The sequence below is a fragment of the Papaver somniferum genome, chromosome 8, assembly GCF_003573695.1.
Source record: "Papaver somniferum cultivar HN1 chromosome 8, ASM357369v1, whole genome shotgun sequence".
NCBI classification, from domain to species: Eukaryota; Viridiplantae; Streptophyta; class Magnoliopsida; order Ranunculales; family Papaveraceae; genus Papaver; species Papaver somniferum.
Window position 1 is genome coordinate 26565321 of NC_039365.1, and position 15602 is coordinate 26580922.

General features: G+C 38.5%; 1 protein-coding gene across 1 annotated transcript; it reads right to left on the reverse strand.

The window, feature by feature from the left end:
• Positions 1–940: 940 nt before the first annotated feature.
• LOC113301341 (cytochrome P450 704C1-like) lies at positions 941–3423 on the reverse strand. The gene is made up of 6 exons (XM_026550104.1): positions 2957–3423; positions 2622–2837; positions 2261–2551; positions 1863–2183; positions 1461–1664; positions 941–1279 (listed from the first exon to the last, which is right to left on the reverse strand). Exons 1-6 carry the CDS (start codon positions 3266–3268, stop codon positions 1094–1096), a joined length of 1530 nt encoding a protein of 509 aa, XP_026405889.1. The 5' UTR covers positions 3269–3423; the 3' UTR covers positions 941–1093.
• Positions 3424–15602: the final 12179 nt, after the last annotated feature.

Below are 15602 nucleotides of genomic sequence, written 5' to 3' on the forward strand. Positions count from 1 at the left end.
ATTTTTGTGGTGGGTTTTCTTAAAATTGCTTAAAACAAGTTTTTGTTGCATTCTGTGTGAGTTTCTTATGATTTATGTAGTGGGTTTTTCATGGATGGTGGATTTATGATTTTGTGCGTTGTTTGTATTTGCAGGGATTGTTGAGACGGAAGGAGGTTAATTGTGACTCAACTTTGCAGTTCGCAAGTCTGGCCTCTCTTATAATAAGCAACAATACTCAAACAGACGATGTTCCACATACATTAGGAAATTCTCTAAAGCTGGCGTCTTCCAACCAACTTACATGTTATGTTCCATAAAAGCTTATTCACTTATATGTTGTTGATAAATCTGAATCTCTCAGGAAATCATCTTAGGGGTTGATTCTTATTCAAGGTTCTCATATGTTTGAATTGTTAGTTCTACTATCTTTTTCATCTCTAGAATCCTTAGATCTCTCGAAGAACTCGTTAGCAAGTATTTTGCCTTCAGATATATGTAATTTGGGGATATAAACAAGGTATGTCGGTGGAAAGATGATTAAAAGGGCATTTTAGTAGGTGAGTATAAAAATTAGTTATTAAAGTTGGGTGAAATAACCAAACAGGATATTTGAAAAGTATCTTTTTAATTCCTGGGCATTCAAACAATATCAAACTTTACATGTCTTTTTCACCTAGAAATTATTGTTTTTTAGCTATTTGACCAATTTTCTGTTTTGATTAATTGAGACTATAATTCTCAAATTACTTGGTTCATCTTCTCTGTAATTTTGGAAATACAATTACCAAAAGGTAGTTTTTTTTTTGTTGTCCAAATGTTTTTGTACTCTTCCCTGGCCTGAGTGGCATCTGAAAGCAGAAGAAATGAAAACACAGATTTGAGCTTTATTTATTTATTTTTTTCTGTTTCTTTGGTAGAATGGAAAGGTAATAGTATAATGCACTTAAGAAAAAATTTGTTTGAGAAAAAGTTATTCAGGAGATGATTATTTTCTTGCTAAAATAGAAGTTGGGTTCGCTCTACAAATGCACTTTAAACGGAAAAATTCAAACAAGCCCCGGATTGATAATGAGATCTCAAGTTGTCTATGTCTAGGACTTTAGATGACATTTTATCCAGTTCTCAGAAAAGCATGAAGATGCAGTCCACCCTTGATATGAAGATTGATCATGGTTCTATAGTTTACAACTTTTGTTTCATCAGCCAACTTGAATGTGAAGAATTGCAGCAAAACTGCAGAAAAGATCTTCATCTGCCTATAAGCAAATTCTTTCCCCAAGCAAATACGAGGCCCTGCCTGCAATACAAACAAAAGCATCGACGTTAGAAGCTTTTCATTGTTGTTTTGGTTTGTGGGGCATCTTAGGTTTGCTGTTCAAACTCTGTTATGACCACTTGCTTAGCGTAATGTGATTTCAAAAGGACTCATTTTGATCTACATTTCAGGGTAACGTGGTTACTTAGGGTAAGGGTTGCACCTGAAATGCTGTGAACTTAAAAGGACTCTCATTTTGGAAAACCCCATCCTTATTGAGCCACCTTTCTGGGCGGTATACTTCTGCATCATCTCCCCATATAAACTTCATCCTTCCCATTGCATATGGTACATAAGCTACCATATCTCCTTTCTTGACATCGAATCCGTCAGGCAATGTGTCGTCAGAAAAACAAATCTTTGGATCCTGCAGAGCCAGGAAGACAATTCCTAGAGTTTTAGCAAATTCTATCAAAAAGAGGAGGAGCTTCTGTACAGTTCTATGCTGGTGATTCACATCAAACATAGACCAATGAAATTCTGATAGATGAGTGCTGGAATCGAACTTGTAACTACAAAAGCAGGTCTTGTTATGCTTTATGAATGAAATTGCAGCAAAGATTACCATAGGAACTGCAGGGTGGAGCCTTAGAGTCTCAGTTATAGCTGCATGAAGGTACTGCATTTTTTCTAAGGCTTCTTCTGTCACTAATGCTGCAAACTCTTCAAATGACAGGTTATCTTTTACTCTAGTGGCTTCCCTTACTTCTTGTGCAACAGTTACTTGGATGTGTGGGTGCTTGCAGAGCATGTAAAGGAACCAAGAAAGAGTTGCAGCTGTTGTATCTCTGCCAGCAATTATGAAATTGAGAATTATGTCCCTTAAATATTTCGGATCTGTTACGTTCGATGCTAGAAACCTTGACAGTATATCATCTTTCTTCATCTGTCACCCCAAAGTGAAACATGTGAATAAAGGTAGAAAACTAAAAGTTGACTGAGTTAAAAAACATAAAAACTCACAGAAGCATCATTTGGTGAATTGGACATTAGATCAATCTTTGTATGAATTAGTTTGTAGACAAACTCATCAATCACTTTCACATTTTTCTTTAGTTTTGCTTCGGATCCGATATTTAGAAACCTCTTGATCGTCCATGAGGCATCAACATAACGCCACGCCGTCATTTCACTTGAATCATCAAATGCATTGGCAAACAATGTTCCCTCATCACTTGATCCGCACATGCTATCTAGCTGAATGCCGAATCCGACTTGGAACGTCGAATCTAAAGTTGCTTTCAGAAACAAATCCTGATAAGGAATGAAATTAGATTTAACTCAACTTTTATTGACATACTTCAAATTTTGAATTCTCACTCACGAAAATATCTACTGTCGGTTTGGAGTTTGCATCCTCTGATACTACGCGAGCAAGTTTTGCTGCGTTCTTTTGGAAGACGACACTGCTGAATTTTCTCAACACTCCAGTAGAGAACTCATAGCTAGATGTCTTTCTCTGATGACGCCATTTATCGCCATCTACAGTGAAAATTCCGTCGCCCAAAAGATCTTTCAAATTGTTGTAGTTGTACGATCCCTGCAATAGGTATTTATAAACGAAAAACAGTTGATCTTTAATCTTTCTTGGATCCATGTTTTAGCTAGAAATAGACTGAGAATTGAAAAAAATTGATTAGTTGGTCTGTTCATTTTTACCTTGCCGTAATTTTGAAAGTTGGTTTTGAGTATGTATTCAACGTTTGCAGGATCAGATGTATAAACCTCGCTACGGAAAGGACTGAGTAACCGGTAAGTTTTATACCTGCAACACTGATCTGTCATGTAATCCCAGAGTGTATTGAAGTTGAGTAGTTGACTAAACATAGTACCAGCAACCGGATGGTATCTCTTCTTCCGCTTCACCTTATCATCATTTGACAATTGACGGCGACGACTGAATAATACTCCGAGAATTAACACTAGTATTGCTGAGAAAGCAAAGTAGAAGGTATTTCTGAAGTAATCCATGAGTACTTCCAATACAACTGTATCTTGAAGCTCTCTTAATTTTCAGCATCTCTCCATCTTTTTTGGGTTTTTCTTGCTTTCTTTTATGCCCAGTTTTTGTTTTTCTGCTGGGACCGCTGGGTAGTTGGCTTGATCACCCTGACAAACTTGGGAATGCAGCTGGTATAGTATGGACGGATAATGTAGATACTAAGTAGGTGCAGTTAGGGGATTAATACATACAGCTAACGGATTTGACATGTCAGTTACTTTATTTTGGTTGTCTCATCTGGAAATTTATCCGTCTTATGGCACATATCCCCACTATATTGGGAAGGACCGAGAAAGAAAATAAAAGTTCAACTGTATTGGGGAGGACGGAAAAACGTGACCATGTGATGTAAGTGTGTGGAGTCCAAGGTTTGAAAAACACCCGTTTTTTCCAAAAAAACACCTGTTAAAACGGTCACACTCATATACCGTGGCCGTGAGGGTCTTCGAACCCTGTGCCTATATAATACCGATAAATAGGAAATAACGTCTGTTCTTTAGGACTGTTTTTCCGTTTTCACACACGTTATAACCATTTTTCTAAAATTGGATTTTATGTTTTTCCATCTAAATAACATTTTAACGCAAGTTTATTAGACCATTTTCCCGTTCTCACGTCAGTTATAACCGTTTTTTAATAAAAAAGAATATAAAAATATTTTCTTATAATTCTTTATATTTTAAATTAAAGATTAAAAAATTATAACTAATTTTTTAAAAATAAAAGAATAAAATAATAATATATAGAAAACGTTATAACAACATTATTAGACCCGTTATAACTGTTTTCACGCACGTTGTAACCGTTAGATAGGAATTTCAAAGCATAATTCTTTTTCATTTTCTATTTAACCGTTATAACGCCCGTTATTTTACAATAACGTATAAAAAACGCGTTTTTTCCTAAATAATGCGATTCTTTCCCGAAACGTGCTCACACCCGTCAAAACCCATTAAAACGGTCACACCCAGTGATCGTGACGTGAGTTGTGACCTGTTTTTCAAACCTTGCTGGAGTCCAATTTTGTGGACACTCCCTTAAAGAGTGTGCACATAACAAAGAAACCTTATTGGTAAAATTTAGAATCCTATTATTGGGGCTTAAAAAGGGTGGGTCTTTGGAGGCTTTTTGGGGTCATGAAATAACAACCTATATGACCCCTTATCTATATTTTTCTCTAATGTCTAATCTACCCTTAATTTGATTAGTGCTAATTAAATTGATTAAGCTAACTAATCAGTCTTAGTGAATCGATTAGACTGATCCAAACATTAATTTTTTGTAAATCTAAACTTAATTGTTTTGAGTTCTGAAGAAGGAAAAATGGTGATTTTGGTGAAATTTTTTTAACAAATTTTGAAGACAGATGATGAAACCCTTCATCACAAAACTCAAGATAACCTTATAATCAACTCCCAACATCAATTTTATCAGTTCAAATCCATCGAAAATCTGAAGAAAAAAAAATCTGGAATTTTCTACAGTAATGATTGGGTAAACTTGTCGACCCGGCCGAAAATCAACACAACGGTTGGGATATTAGAAATTCCGAGACGTAACAACACAAAACGGTTGGGAAATCAGGAACTCCCAGACGTGATTATAGAAAACGGACAGAAATTTACGAACTTCTGGCCGTTATTCTTCCCTGAATAACCTGAGTCTGCAAAACGGCTGGGTTTACAAAATATTCCCGGCCGTAATTAGATTTGAAAGTTGATAAATTTTTTGATTCAACATGAATTCTTAATACAATTGAAAATTACTAATACTTTCATTAACTAGACCACAATAAAACTCATTACATGCTTAATATATCCCCATTACAAAGTTGGTTTTATTAACATCCCTAAAGATGTATCAAGAAATCTTTGATGATGGTCATTTGAGATTCGAAGTTGAAATTATAACCTTTCCATTTCCTCCATTCCTTGTTAGCTTGAACTACGACTTATTCATCAGTCTCACCTCTAAGTCGAAGTTGCTTGCACATACGAAGTAAAGTCATATATTCTTCCACTTTTTTGCGTATGTTTGAGAATCGAAGATACAATTCAATCCCATCGCGGTTGTTAGGGTTACCTGTTTCACTACAAAAAAATTCAAAAATCTTCTTCCAACAAGATTGACTTGGTACACCACCACTCCTTCGTTCTTCTCCCTTCCTTGGATAGCATAGCACAAAAATTTGACAAAGAGATAAGTCTTCATCCAAATTAAAGTCGGGTTTATCCTTTGAGTACATTGCATTGAGTTATTAGGAGTTTTACTAGAGCTTGTAGGTGTGATTTTGATTTGGAATGGATGGTTATATGGAGAACAAGTTATTTCAAGTTTAAATAGGTGGTTGAACAACTAGAACCATTTATAGATTAGTCTTCAAACGGATATATTTTTTAAAATTCAAAATACTAGCCGATTTGAAGTGGTACAAGTGAAATTATAGAGCATTACGGCTGGGAAATGCTAGGCATACCAAGCCGTAATTCTGTATGACTTGCAGAGTTGGTGGTCTATCAGAGTTACGGTTTGGATTCCTGGCCGTATTCCTGATTTTTTACTTTTATCCAGAAAAACGGCTGGGATTCCTGTCCGTGCTAGAAATTACGGCTTGGATATGTATCCGTTTCTAGGAGCCTTTTTTTTTTGGTTTACCGGAGTACTATACGGCTAGGAATGTCCCAACCGTAAACTGTCACAGATGGGTTTCCGAACCGTTTCCCACATAACGGCTAGGTAGTATCTAAGTCGACCAAGACGTGAACAGGCCACGGACGGGTTTCCTAACTGTGGTGCATTTTACAGCCGTCAGTTTCTAACCGTTTTCAATTTTACGGCTATGAAAGTTTATTTTTCAACATTTATAGGCATTTTCGGCTAGGTTTTGTGAAGCAACGACCTAACCGAAAATGCCTGAAAAAAAATGATGTTATTTTTTCCCTCATTTTTCTTATATTAAACACATTGAAAGACTAACGTTAATTCATAAATGCAAAGTTGTAAAAATCCATCCATCTCAATCCTTAACCAAAGAACGAAAATAGTAAAATGTCAAAGGCTTAGATAACAAAATATTCATGAAGTAAAATACTAAAAAGCGAGTAGATTGTCATTCACTTGATTCCTCCCCATAAGACTTTTCAAAAACGCATTCAAATCGTCCTCTTGGTCCCGTTCAACAACTGGTTCTACAACTCTAGCCTTTTTACCTCCTTTCCTTTACCAGCTTGAGTGGGAGTCTTTTTACCTCCACCTCGAGCAGCACTTGTTCCACCACGGACTTATATTTTTTCCACCTTGAGCACTTGTTCCAGCACGACCTCTTTTTTTGCCGCCTCTTCCTTGCTTTGATGGAGCTTTCTCACGGGGGGGGGGGGGGGGGGGGGGGGGGGGGGTATCCAAGTCGTCGCTAGAATAAGGAGACCTAGCCCTCTTATTTCTCCTTGACCGGTCATCTTCTTGAGGATATAAACCTCCTTTCTCAGGAAATATTATGCCTTGAACTCGATTCCGAAGTAATCTTAGTTCCGGGACGGTTAACTTCTCTCCCGAATCAATCATACGGGTGATCAAATACACTTATTCATAGCTAATAAAAAATATATTTATAAACATAATTAGTAGTATATGTACCACCATATTCTCTCATTCATTTTGTTGATTTATCTCTTCCGCTGATTTTGAACTCTCTTTCGCCGCCTTCTTAAAATATTTCCGCGCCTCGGGATCCAAATTTTTCACATAAGGATGAGCCCACTCGTGATACCATCCCATGTAATTAGCATCCGCTTCGGAAGTCCCATGAGTAGCTTCAAGCCCTCTTTTACTCATTTGGTTTTCTTGTTGGGAATGAGCATTCCAATCTTCGACCGACGGAGCTATTGTTGTTGCATAGTTCAATTTGACATCTTTTTCCTTAAACATGGAGTTGGCTATGCTCAGTGGAAAACGAGATTCTTGAGGTACAATTTTCTGGAAAATACCAATTTGGCGGAGCCTTCTACGAGGATCCAAAATGACGAACCCGGTTAAATGAAACAAAGGTCCCGTATAGGTCGCCATATTAGAAAATACTCTATCACCAACTTCCTCATCTCCATCCTCATCAAGTTCCAAATATGGATCAAACACCATATCATCAATTGTCAAAGCATCCAATTTTCTCTTCATTTCGACCATTTCATTCTCTTTATCCTTGTGTTGGGTCCCGTTAAAGGGGTATCTTCCTCCTGTAGGTTTCTCTAGAGGCCATTTTTTATCCCGAGTAGGCCTCAAGGATTTGAAATGGTCGTAAACCCATGAATACGGAACAAAAATTAATCAATTATACATACAAACCAATATATATAAAAGTAAAATAAACCAACATTTGTTGTATTAACACAAAAATATACCTGTATAAAAGCAACACATCCCGTAATTTGTGTTATGTTCCACCTAGAAGCTTTGCAAAGATTCTCCATCACACTAGCAAGGAGGGTGGTTCCCCACAAGTACCTAGGAACCTCGTTTGTTTCTGGATCGAGACTGAGAGTCTTCAACCACTGAAAATAACAAGCATTTACCTTATTTCCTGAGAAATCGGGAAAAAAGACGGTCCCAAGAGCGTGCAACAAGTAAGCTATAGCCGTATGTCTATCTCTTTCCTCGTCCATCACGATCTCTCCATTCTTGGTCTTACGGTCAGAATCCTCAAACTGCTCCCTCAGACAAACCAGATTAATCTTCCTTGACATATTAACTGTTTCACGACGTTCACCCGGTTGTTTAAATCCCGTTTTAGCTCTGGGCGGAACTCCATAACCAATCTCAAACTCTTCTTCCGCTTGATCTTTGCTCCATCCAAGACAGTGGTTAGCCAAGACATAAAGCTCATCATAAGGTAGAGTATTGTTGAAACCCTCATACACAGCCTTTCCTTCCAAAGCAAGACCGGTGATTTCCTTTGCATCATCCGGAGTCATAGTCATCTCGCCGAATGGGAGTTGGAAAGTCATGGTTTCGGGCCAGAATCTTTCTCTAAAATTACAAACTGTCATAACATCATACGAATTCTGCAGCGCCTCGATTCTGGACCATAACTCCGAATCTTTTACCAAAGCTACCACATCTGGATGCTCTGGATGCTCACCCTCCAACGGCCAAAACCTTGGTTATTGGTGCTTTAGTTTAGGAACCGCTTTATCGGAAACTACAAATAATATAAAATTTTGGTTGTTATGATTGAATATCCATAATAAAATGAAAATAACATATATTAAGTTTGATTTATTACCTTTGCGGCACAGACTCTAGCATCCCATGATGACTCGTAACCAATCAAGACGGAACGATCTTTTGGCAAACCCCAAGGTCTCCCATTCTTCTTTTTAGGTAAAAACTCCATAGCATCAATGATGTCTCTTGCATTATCTTTTGGTGGATACTTCTTCTTTCCATCCTTCTTGTCCTCCTCAACCACTGCTTTACCTTTATCAAGAGCAGCACCACTAGAACTACCAACTTCAGTAACAACTACACCTTGATCAAGAGCAACACTAGAAGTGGCAACTTCAGTAACAACAAATCCACCTTCATTTCCTACAACAATAGTATCTACACCTTGATTTCCTACAACAACAACATCTACACCTTGATTTCCAAAAACAACTTCACCTTAATTTCCTACAGCAACTTCACCTTCATTTCCTCCAGTAACAACAAGACCATCATTTCCTCCTAAAACTCCACCTTCATTTCCTCCACTAACAACAAGCACAAATTCACTTACTCCACTAACTCCAACTTCACTTGTATTCCTTGCGTTTGCACCCAATGGTTTTCTGATGAGTGCTAAAAAGTGCATATTTCTATATATTTTTCTTGGCATTTAACTCATCTTTTGTGCATTAATTCTACATTTTATCCCATATTCTGTATTTTCATTGTTTTCAAGAATAAATATTTTTATTAATTAATTTTGCATTTTTAGGTTGTAAATAAAGTTTGGATGAATTGCGGAGCGAAAAGAGCAGAAAAGTAGTGAAAAGTCGGGAGGAATTACGCAAGGAAGCCGCGAAGAATGTTGTGCGCAAGACCAAAAGGCTAGAACTGGGCTTGAAGAGGAAGAATTGTTCTTAAAGAAGATATGGGTTTGGCATACCCAAGGCCCAAAACCCTTACCCAAACCCATTTCCAATTTCCATGCCCGCCTTCATCTTCAGCCGTCAGATTGGATCATCTCAGCATCCTACGGTGGCTTCATCATAGTGCATCAAAATCTGAAGCTCCTGTCAAACACTATAGCACCTAACTTCATCTTGAGCCGTCAGTTTCGTTGTACTTCCGCATCCAACGGTCGCTCCTCGCTTCCTTCTATCTCGTCGTTAGATCGATCCATCATCTCCACATACCACGGCTCATCCTCGCTGTTCATCCAATTTGCTGCAACCGCCCAACACCCGAGCACTAAATATCTATACCCAAACCAAACAACCCCCTTCTCTTTTCCATCGATCTCTCCTCCCTCACCTCCGTCTGCAACTCCATCACCACCACGCCCTGCCACTGCCACAGCCACCATCACCATTTCCTGATGCCACCAACTGCCACCAAACGCCATGACCTATTTGTTAGAGATAAGAATGCAGCTGTGTAACTTAGTAAGTTGATTGAGTACACATTGAGAGTCATTTGGCAATATTTACGGTCAGCTGAGTCATTGATATTTTGAATTTTTTTTCAGTCTTTGTATTCAGTTAGAGTCTGTGACTTATCTAGTTTTCATTATCAGTATAAATAAGATTTCAAGATCTCCACAATGCTTGTGGAAGATATTCACCAAATATACACTTCTAGCTTGGTATCAGGCTCTAAGATCCAAGTTCACCTTCCGCAAATATCCCAAAAACAAAAAAAAAAGAGTGAAAAACAGACACAACTGTCACAGAAACAGCTATGGCAGATACAACAAACGCTCTTAGACAAGTTCAAATACATCATCTTGTCACTTTGAAGCACACTTAAACAAACCACATACTATGGAAAGCTCAGTTCAAACCCATCTTAAAGGGTCATGGTCTAACTGGATTCATTGATGGATCAAAAGAAATCCCAGAACGCACTCTCCCGGACAGTGATGAAATCAACCCTGCCTTCACTGCATATGAAGCACAAGATGCGTTAATCATTGGTTGGTTAAACTCAACCCTTACACCAGAAGTTCTCAGCGTTGTTGCAAAGCTAGATACTTCGAAAGCAATATGGGATACACTGGAAGCTGAGTTTGCGCCTAAGACGTTTGCTCACCAGATGAATCTCAAGAAGAAAATGCATAACTTGTCCAAAGGTAACAAGTCTTTGAAAGCTTATTTAAATGAAGCTAAACATTTGTTTGATGAACTTGCAGCAACTGGTTACACAGTTCCTGCTAATGAAATGAAGCAATCCATCTGTAATGGATTGAATCAGTCTTATGATCCAATAGTTACTGTGTTAGGTACTGCTGATAATATGGATATCCAGACTTTTAAGTCTCATCTTCTTACCTATGAGATGCGTCAGGAGAATCAACTGTCTCAGGAATCCCAACCCATGGAAAATCTTGTAACTGCAAGTACAGCATCTTCCAGCAGAAGTCAACCAAGGATGAACAACAATCAGCCCAGACGAAATTCACCTCCAAACAATAACAATCGTCGTCCACCTAACCAACAACGTGGTTCTCCTCAATGGGATGTATACTGTAAGATATGCAAGAAAAGAAACCACACTGCATATCGTTGTTGGTTTCGTTATGATAGGAGCAATGACAATCGCCAAAGGCCTGCAGAGGCATATGTTGCCTTTCCTGACGCAACTAATACTCAGTGGGTCACAGATACGGGTGCGACAAATCATATGACTGCTGATGCTCAGAATTTGTGTATCCCACATGAATATGATGGACCTGATCAAGTGAGAGTTGGTAATGGCAATGCTCTACAAATAGCACACATTGGTAACACTGAGTTCAATTCTAAATATCGAAATTTTGCTTTAAATAATGTTTATCATGTGCCTCAGATCAAAAAGAATCTGCTATCTGTACATCAGTTTTGCAAGGATAACAATGTATATTTTGTGTTTCACACTAATTTGTTTGTTGTGAAGGACAAAATCACGGGGGCAACGCTGCTAACAGGAAGGAATGAGAATGGGCTATATGTGCTGGATAGTGATGGTGGCGTGCAATCACCTTCAACCTTTCTTTCTGCAAGCATTCCAATATGGCACCAGCGGCTCGGGCATCCAGTGCTGAGCACAGTTTCTAGTATTGTCAAAAAAATTTCCCTTCCAGTTCAAAATAAAAGTTTTGGCTTCTGTCACTCTTGTCATATTAGCAATAGTAGGCGCCTTCCTTTTACTCCTAGTACTACCACTTATGATACTCCTTTAAGTCTTATTGTGTCTGACATTTGGGTTTCACCAAAAACATCTCGTAATGGATTTCGTTATTTTCTAATATTCATGGATGCTTATTCTCATTATACATGGATTTATCCTTTGGTTCGAAGATCTGTTGTTTTCAATATCTTCTCTCAGTTTCAAAAACAAATAGAAAACCTTACAGGCCACAAAATAAAAATCTTTCAATCAGATAACGCTTTGGAATACAAGAAACTAACTACATACCTAAGCAACTCGGGCATACAACATCGTTTCTCCTGCCCTCATACATCAGCTCAAAATGGATTAGCAGAAAGAAGAATCAAATATATCACAGAGAGTGGTCTAGCTCTATTATATCAAGCACATATTCCAGAATATTTTTGGCCAGAGGCTTTTACCACAGCATGCTATCTCATTAACAGGACACCAAACAAGTCGTCTGGTAGCAAAACACCACTTGAGTTGCTCTTTGGAAAACAACCAGACTACCAATTTCTTCGTGTTTTTGGTTTCTTAGCATATCCATGCTTACGACCATATAATGCCAACAAACTAGAGCCTAGGTCTCTCCCCTGCATATTCCTAGGATATAGTTCAGCTCATAAGGGTTACATTTGTCTTCATCTACCAACCAACCGACAATATATATCACGGCATGTTCGCTTTGAAGAAAACATATTCCCATTCTCTTCTTCCCTGGAGCGTACTCCCGAGGTAAGGTCTGACACTCATGCAACCAGTACTGATATTTTTGGGTCTTCTATATTCCCTCACAATCAATCAGTGACAATGCAACCTCATCATAATGTACATCCGACTATTGTCCAGCCGATCACAACAGCAGTACTAAGGGATGTCACCCCTCAGCAGCCTCCTGCAACATCACCTGTGTTACCTTCACCACAGGTCTCCCAAATCCAGAATGACAATGTGTCAGCTGAAGTTGTAGATGCTCCTGTACATACAATGATCACGAGAGCCAAAGCCGGGATTTCAAAGCCAATACAGAAACTCTGTCTAACTGCGACCAAACACCTACTTCTTGATCAAGACTTCATGGAGCCTACCTGTTACTCTAAGGCTTGTCAAATACCAGAATGGCGTGATGCAATGGACGTGCAGATAAATGCTTTAATTCAAAATGGAACATACACCTTAGTTGAGTGCAAAGAAGGGATGAATATTGTTGGATCTAAATGGGTTTTTCGAATTAAAAGAAATCCAGATGGCACAATACAACGTTACAAGGCTTGTTTGGTAGCAAAGGGTTTTACCCAGCAACAAGGTATAGATTATGAAGAAACCTTTTCGCCTGTTATTAAGCCATGTACAATAAGGCTGGTTCTGACCCTTGCAGTTATGAGAGGATGGTCTCTTCGTCATCTAGATGTGGAGAATGCATTTCTCCATGGGGTCTTAGAGGAGGAGGTCTACATGAAGCAACCTGCTGGATATATAGACCCTAACTATCCAAATCATGTTTGCAAGTTGCACAAATCGCTATATGGCCTTAAACAAGCTCCTAGATCTTGGTTCTCCCGCCTCAGCAATCATCTCTTAAGACTAGGATTCAAAGCCTCAATTGCAGATTCTTCATTATTTGTTCAACATAGAGGTAACTCAATAGTTTATGTACTGGTTTATGTAGACGACATCATTGTCACAGGTTCTGACTCAAACATGGTTGCTAACTTAATTCAAGATGTGGGTAATGAGTTTGCAATCAAAGATATGGGGATATTGTCTTACTTCTTGGGGGTTGAGGTTTTACAACAAGGACAGTCTCTAGTGCTCTCTCAAAGAAAATATATCTCAGATTTGTTAAGACGTACTAAACTGGATGGCATCAAGCCAGTTTGCACACCAATTGCGGCTAATGCAAAGCTACACAAGGTGGGTTCTACAAAGTTTGAGGATTCCACTCTGTATAGGAGTGTTGTTGGAGCTCTTCAGTACTTGCATATCACTCGGCCAGATATATCTGTGGCAGTAAACAAAGCCTGTCAGTTTATGCATGAACCTTATGTTGAACACTGGGAGCTTGTTAAACGTATTCTGCGATATTTGAAGCATACATTAGACTATGGTGTCTTCATTAAACCTAGTCAAGATTATACTCTGTCTGCTTATTCTGATTTAGACTGGGCAGGTAGTCTAGATGATCGGTGATCCACAAGTGGTTACTGTATATTCTTTGGGGGTAATCTCATCTCGTGGAGTGCAAGAAAACAAAAAACGGTCTCCAAATCAAGCACAGAAGCTGAGTATCGGGGTGTGGCCATTGCAACCTCTGAGCTTATATAGATTCAGTCATTACTGCAAGAGCTAGGAATTCAGTGTGCATCTCCAACTCTATGGTGTGACAATCTAGGGGAAACGTATCTCACTGCTAATCCCATATTCCATGCTCGCACAAAGCACATAGAAATAGACTATCACTTTGTGAGGGAAAGAGTTGCACGCAGACAATTGAATGTGAAGTTTATCAGCAGCAAATATCAGCTGGCGGATATCTTTACCAAAGGCCTATCATCTCCAAGGTTCCAACTTCTCTGAGACAAGTTGAACGTCCGTCAACTCCGGTTCAACTTGAGGGAGGGTGTTAGAGATAAGAATGCAGCTGTGTAACTTAGTCAGTTGATTGAGTACACATTGAGAGTCATATGGCAATATTTACGGTCAGCTGAGTCATTGATATTTTGAATTTGTTTTCAGTCTTTGTATTCAGTTAGAGTCTGTGACTTATCTAGTTTTCATTATCAGTATAAATAAGATTTCAAGATCTCCACAATGCTTGTGGAAGATATTCACCAAATATACACTTCTAGCTCCATCTCCTTTCCCATCATTTCCCTACCACTCTACCCACCTAATTCATCGATTCCCCTCTTTTCTCTCTGAAACCCTAGATGAGAAAATCAATGAATTAGGTCGAGCTAGAAGATCAATTGAGGCATGGGAATGGACCAGGAGAAGAAGATAAGAAATGTTTCGACCTTCTTGAGTGATTTGTCACGTCAAAATTAGGTAAAGTCGAACCCTAATTTCAACTGTGTAATTTGGGGATTTGGGTATTTTCTCTGTAAACCCTAATTGATTAATTTGGGTATAAATATGGGTTGTGGGTGTTGTGTTGAAGATATGCCTGGATTAGACAGAGCACCACCTTAGAGGCCTGGACTAGCCAGTGCTCTCTACTGTTACTTCTTGTTTAATTTCAAGTTCAGTAATTTCAATTGTATTTGTTCACCATGTCTAGTATGTTCTAATTACTCTTGCTAGGGTGTAGATGAAACCCTTAGTCATATGTTGAGAAAATTTCTGTTCAATTTAATGTTCTTATGATGTTCACTGTTGTAGGATGATTACTAGCTAAAGCATTCAAATGCACTTTTGATGAGTTGTACTGTGAGAAGACAGTTCATGCTAGGAGTGAATTAGATAACATAGCTAGAATTATTATCCATTTTATCCTGTTAGGGATGATAGTTAGCTAAATTGATAGGTTGTACTGTAAGAAGACAGTTTATGCTTGGGGTGAGTTAGTGAGAATGGTTGACATATTATCCATTTTATCCTTCCCTGGAAAGGAACAAGAACATAAGTTGAATAGGTATTGCCTTAGCTTAGCATTATTAGGTGGATTCAAATGCCCTACTGCTTTTATTCACTGTCACTAGAAATAGTTAGGAAACTTAGAAATCAGTAGAAAGATTTAGAAAACAACACCAGCTCCCTCCTTGTCCCTGTGGACTTCCCCTTATTTGCTCACTCACTACTTTAGATCCTGTATACTTGCAGGTCTAGGTTAAAACATAGTTTTAGGACTTATTCCTTTTGCTATCAAGTTTTTGGCGCCGCTGCCGGGGACTGATGCTGTGTAGTTGAAAGAAA

Bases quoted from the DNA above. Each gene is read 5' to 3' on its own strand.
- LOC113301341 (XM_026550104.1), bottom strand. From the start codon at position 3,268: ATGGATTACTTCAGAAATACCTTCTACTTTGCTTTCTCAGCAATACTA. The intron at 2,838-2,956 runs GTAAAAATGAAC...TACCTATTGCAG, and splicing joins ACTTTCAAAATTACGGCAAG to GGATCGTACAACTACAACAA. The intron at 2,184-2,260 runs GTGAGTTTTTAT...TTGGGGTGACAG, and splicing joins ATTCACCAAATGATGCTTCT to ATGAAGAAAGATGATATACT.